General features: G+C 45.6%; 1 protein-coding gene across 1 annotated transcript in view; it reads left to right on the top strand.

Moving 5' to 3' along the window:
- The first annotated feature begins 235 nt into the window (after positions 1 to 235).
- Positions 236 to 4,176, top strand: part of pnpla2 (patatin-like phospholipase domain containing 2) — a 13,701-nt gene continuing 9,760 nt past the window's right edge. Inside the window, exons 1-3 of the mRNA XM_062547033.1 lie at positions 236 to 849; positions 1,320 to 1,552; positions 2,920 to 2,985. Of these exons, the coding sequence (XP_062403017.1) occupies positions 663 to 849; positions 1,320 to 1,552; positions 2,920 to 2,985 (486 nt within the window). The 5' untranslated portion in view covers positions 236 to 662. The remainder of the gene's footprint in view (positions 850 to 1,319; positions 1,553 to 2,919; positions 2,986 to 4,176) is intronic.

Raw genomic sequence — 4,176 nt, 5'->3', positions numbered from 1 at the left:
TGGCGGTTCAGATAATGTTGTAATAATAATATTATTACTAGCCAATCAGAATCGATAGTTCTGCGGTTTTGCGATAACGTGCCCCGGTTCCTGGAGCTGCAGAGTGGAATGGGCAAGCTGGTTGTTTTCCTCGATTTGTGATTGGACGATTGTCCGCTGACCGCGCCTACGTGGGGAAATGTTCCCTCCGGCTGCATGTGACAATAACTTTCTGTGACTGCCATAAAAACAAACCTTGACTGCGGTGACAGCCAGCGGAAGACATTTCTCCATCTCTCTCTCTGGAACGTAATCACACTTTCGAGAGTCGATAAATAATTACTTCAGAATAGAGACGAGGTTATGGTGTGAGAATCAGAAAAGTCTGTAAGTTTACGTAAATTTAACTTAATCTCAGCTGGCTTTGCCTGGCAGGTAACTGTTATGATATTGTCATGGTCAATGCTACTTTAAAGTTTTACCACAACTTTTAGTGACGAAGTTGCCGATTAAAATAGTTGTTACAGGCGACCTCAATACTCTGCTTTGACACTAGAGTAGCCTGTTGCTTGAATTTATTCATAGGTAGGCTTATTGAGAACTTGCTGCTAGTGCTCGAAGTTACTCGATGGTCTGGTAGGCTATTCGACCGAAGCCTATTGATTCGTGGGGAATTCGACATCATGTTTCCATTGGATTCGCCTTGGAACATTTCCTTTGCCGGTTGTGGGTTCCTGGGGATCTACCACATTGGAGTGGCCAGTTGCTTACAGGAGCAAGCACCGTTTCTGGTGGAGAATGCCCGGCATGTCTACGGGGCCTCGGCAGGAGCTCTGACCGCGTCGGCATTGGTCAGTGGAGCATGCTTAGGTAGGTTGGGCACCTCGCCACAGTAATCCACCTTGAATCCACCAGTTTTTACGCAACAATATAACTGTGTGCGCAATGTTGCATGTAGTTATACTATTCATCAACCAAGAAGAACACTTTTTAGTTACCTCGGAAACGAATTATGGCCTAGTAGTCGTTACGCCTCGCCTTTGTGTCCTTTCAACCATTAAATGTCTAGCCTATATTTACCTTTCTTGGACTGTGACATAATGACCACCTGTCACCCACCGAACCCACTGCCCCCGGCACCATTGTGATTTCAGGACATTGTGTTCTTTTTTTACGTAGCATACGCACCTTACGCTAGTTAACTAACGTAACTTAGGGAGACAAGGGTATTTAAGTGAAGTTGTCAAAAATAACCAGTGTACTACAATAAAGATAATAAAGAAAACAATGTCTTAAGACCTTCCTCTGCCCTCTCTCATTGGCTCCGTGTGTGTGTGTAGGTGAAGCAGGCGCAAGCATCATTGATGTTTCCAAGGATGCGAGGAAGCGTTTCCTGGGTCCTCTGCACCCGTCCTTCAACCTGGTGAAGATCATGAGGACGGTGCTGTACCGCACGTTGCCACCCGATGCCCACCAGCGCGCAACTGGCCGTCTGGGCATCTCCCTGACGCGCGTCACCGACGGGGAGAACGTGCTGGTGTCCCACTTTAACAGCAAAGAGGAGCTCGTTCAGGTGAGGGATGGTCAACACACACACACACACACACACACACACACACGCACACAAACACACTGGCACACACACACTGGCACACACACACATCAACACACACATACACACACACACACACACACACACACACAGGCACACACACTCTGGAGCCAACCCACTTGTCATACATACACAGACAAAGACGAAGGATATTGTGATGCCAGGTGGAGGATATTGTGAAGAGCTGATTAGGAATTTGAGCAGTTTAATGGATGCCGTCTGTATGACTTACACAGACCTGTGATGGTCAGGGACAGTGTAGTACCACCTACTACAAACCAAGGCCACGGCATCCTGGGCTGTGTCTCTCTTTCCCTGTTGTTGTTGTTGTTGTGTGTGTGTGTGTGTGTGTGTGTGTGTGTGTGTGTGTGGTGCCTCCTCTAGTAAGTGTGATAGATGGAGTTGTCTGTCTTCATGAGTTCAGCTCTGAGCTTCTGGGCCTGTCTGGTTGCTAGGAGACAGGGGCTGTTGAATGGTTGTAGTCAGGTGAGATGCTCCACTGCATATAATGAGACAGGAGACAAAGACCACACACACACACACACACACACACACACACACACACACACACACACACACACACACACACACACACACACACACACACATTGAAGAGTGCCTTTTTTGTAGGTCAGTGTTGAAAGATATATCCGTGTATTGGCACATCATCATTTGTACGAATTTGAAGAAGGAAGTGCTCTGTTTGAAATGGCTTCCCTCACATCCATCGTGCTCTGTATGTGGGCCCATTTGAACATGCTCAAGTGTGGCTGCTGTGGACATTGCCAAAGACCACAGTGATGCAATGCGTTTGTTATTCCATCGACCAATCAGAAGGGACATGGGAGTCTTAGATTAAAGGCTGCTGCATCATTTATAAATGGCTGTCAATGACCATGTCAAGCCAATTTCTCCTTGTCCAAACAAACTACACTTTGTGTGTCTGTGTGTGTCTGTGTGTGTGTGAGTGGTGTAGAGAGACATGCTTACTGATTAAGACGAGGAATGCAACAAGGAATATGAAATACAGCACTGATATTTCTAGTAGTTTTCACAAGATTTCACTGGTACTTCTTTATTTCATGATCATTACTGTTTAATTGAATGCTTTGAATTTGTTCATGATCAGTGTGTTAATTAATTTTATGGTTTAATTGAGTGTGTTGAATTATTGAATGTAATTTATAAATTAATGTAATTGTTCAATTGAATGCTCTATTGACTGTGAAAGATTGTCACCAGTTATTACCTTGTAGCCACTATGTGACTATGACACTGATTTTCCTGTGTGTGTGTGTGTGTGTGTGTGTGTGTGTGTGTTTTTACAGGCATGTGTGTGTAGCGCCTTTATCCCTGTGTACTGTGGCCTCATTCCCCCAACACTGCAGGGAGTGGTGAGTACGGAGCAGTGTTTCCAACACACACACACACACACACACACACACACACACACACACACACACACACACACACACACACACACACACACACACACTCATCTCCTCCCTCGAATGTCTAAGAGCACACGTCATATGATTAGCCTGATATAATCACTCATAATACGACATCACCCAAAGATAACAGAAGTGTAGTATGTCAGAGATAAAGTGTTACAGTGTACATTAAACTCTCTCACGGCATGAGACTAACTACATAGTATGCACAGAGGATATTTATCACACACACACACACACACACACACACACAAGCCCTTTTCAGACTGAGAAACGATACATTAGCGTTTAAGAAATAGCGGGTTCAGGGGGATTTCGCAGTGTGAAAGGTAGACGTGTTCTGGTCCCGGGGTTGTTTGAAGCCGAGTTCAGAGGCGAGTTATGGGAGGCGTTGCCTAGCAGCACGTGACACGCAATTTGGGAGTGAACAATGACGTTAAGCATGCCTTGGACCTCGGAGATAAACTGATACACACAACTGTCATGCTAGTGCTACATGGTTTAGTTTCCAAATGATGGCGGGCCACTTGTTATGTTATTTGAATGCCAAATGAGGTCCTTTTGTCTGTCGAAGTCATATTTTAGTGTGCTGAGTCCTGAACCATTGCCATTTCAGTTAGCTCGTTGGCTAGTTAGCTAGTTCTAGCATTAGGCAAATGTTCCAGAAAGACGTGCTGCTGGCAGCAGACGGTTTTGGTAACATAGCAACAATAAACACTTGACTGAAGCGCTGAGGAAAGGAGGTTCAGGGCGCTCTCAGCGTAAAAAACGTGATTGTTGGACACAGCCATAGATATACAGTATATCTATGGACACAGCAGCTAAAGTTGTCCTCGTCTCTTGTGTGTTTCCTGTATTTTAACCTCCTGCCTTGCCAAATACGTCATCAGTCACACACCCCTAATAGCGGGGTTGACCTGTTCCTTTCACACTGAGCCCGCCTCGGCAATAATACTACCCCCCGAGACGGGTTCGATAGCCGAGGCGGGTTGACTCCCCTCCCCGTGACGGTCAGTGTGAAAGGAACAGCCTTAACGTTAAATTCGGCTGATTTAGCGTTAAATTTGGTCAGTGTGAAAGGGGACACACACACACACACACACACACACACACACACAGTTTTATACATTG

This window comes from Sardina pilchardus, chromosome 10, assembly GCF_963854185.1.
Source record: "Sardina pilchardus chromosome 10, fSarPil1.1, whole genome shotgun sequence".
NCBI lineage: Eukaryota > Metazoa > Chordata > Actinopteri > Clupeiformes > Clupeidae > Sardina > Sardina pilchardus.
Note: the sequence above shows the minus strand (reverse complement) of the source record. Positions and strands in the feature narration are given on the sequence as shown.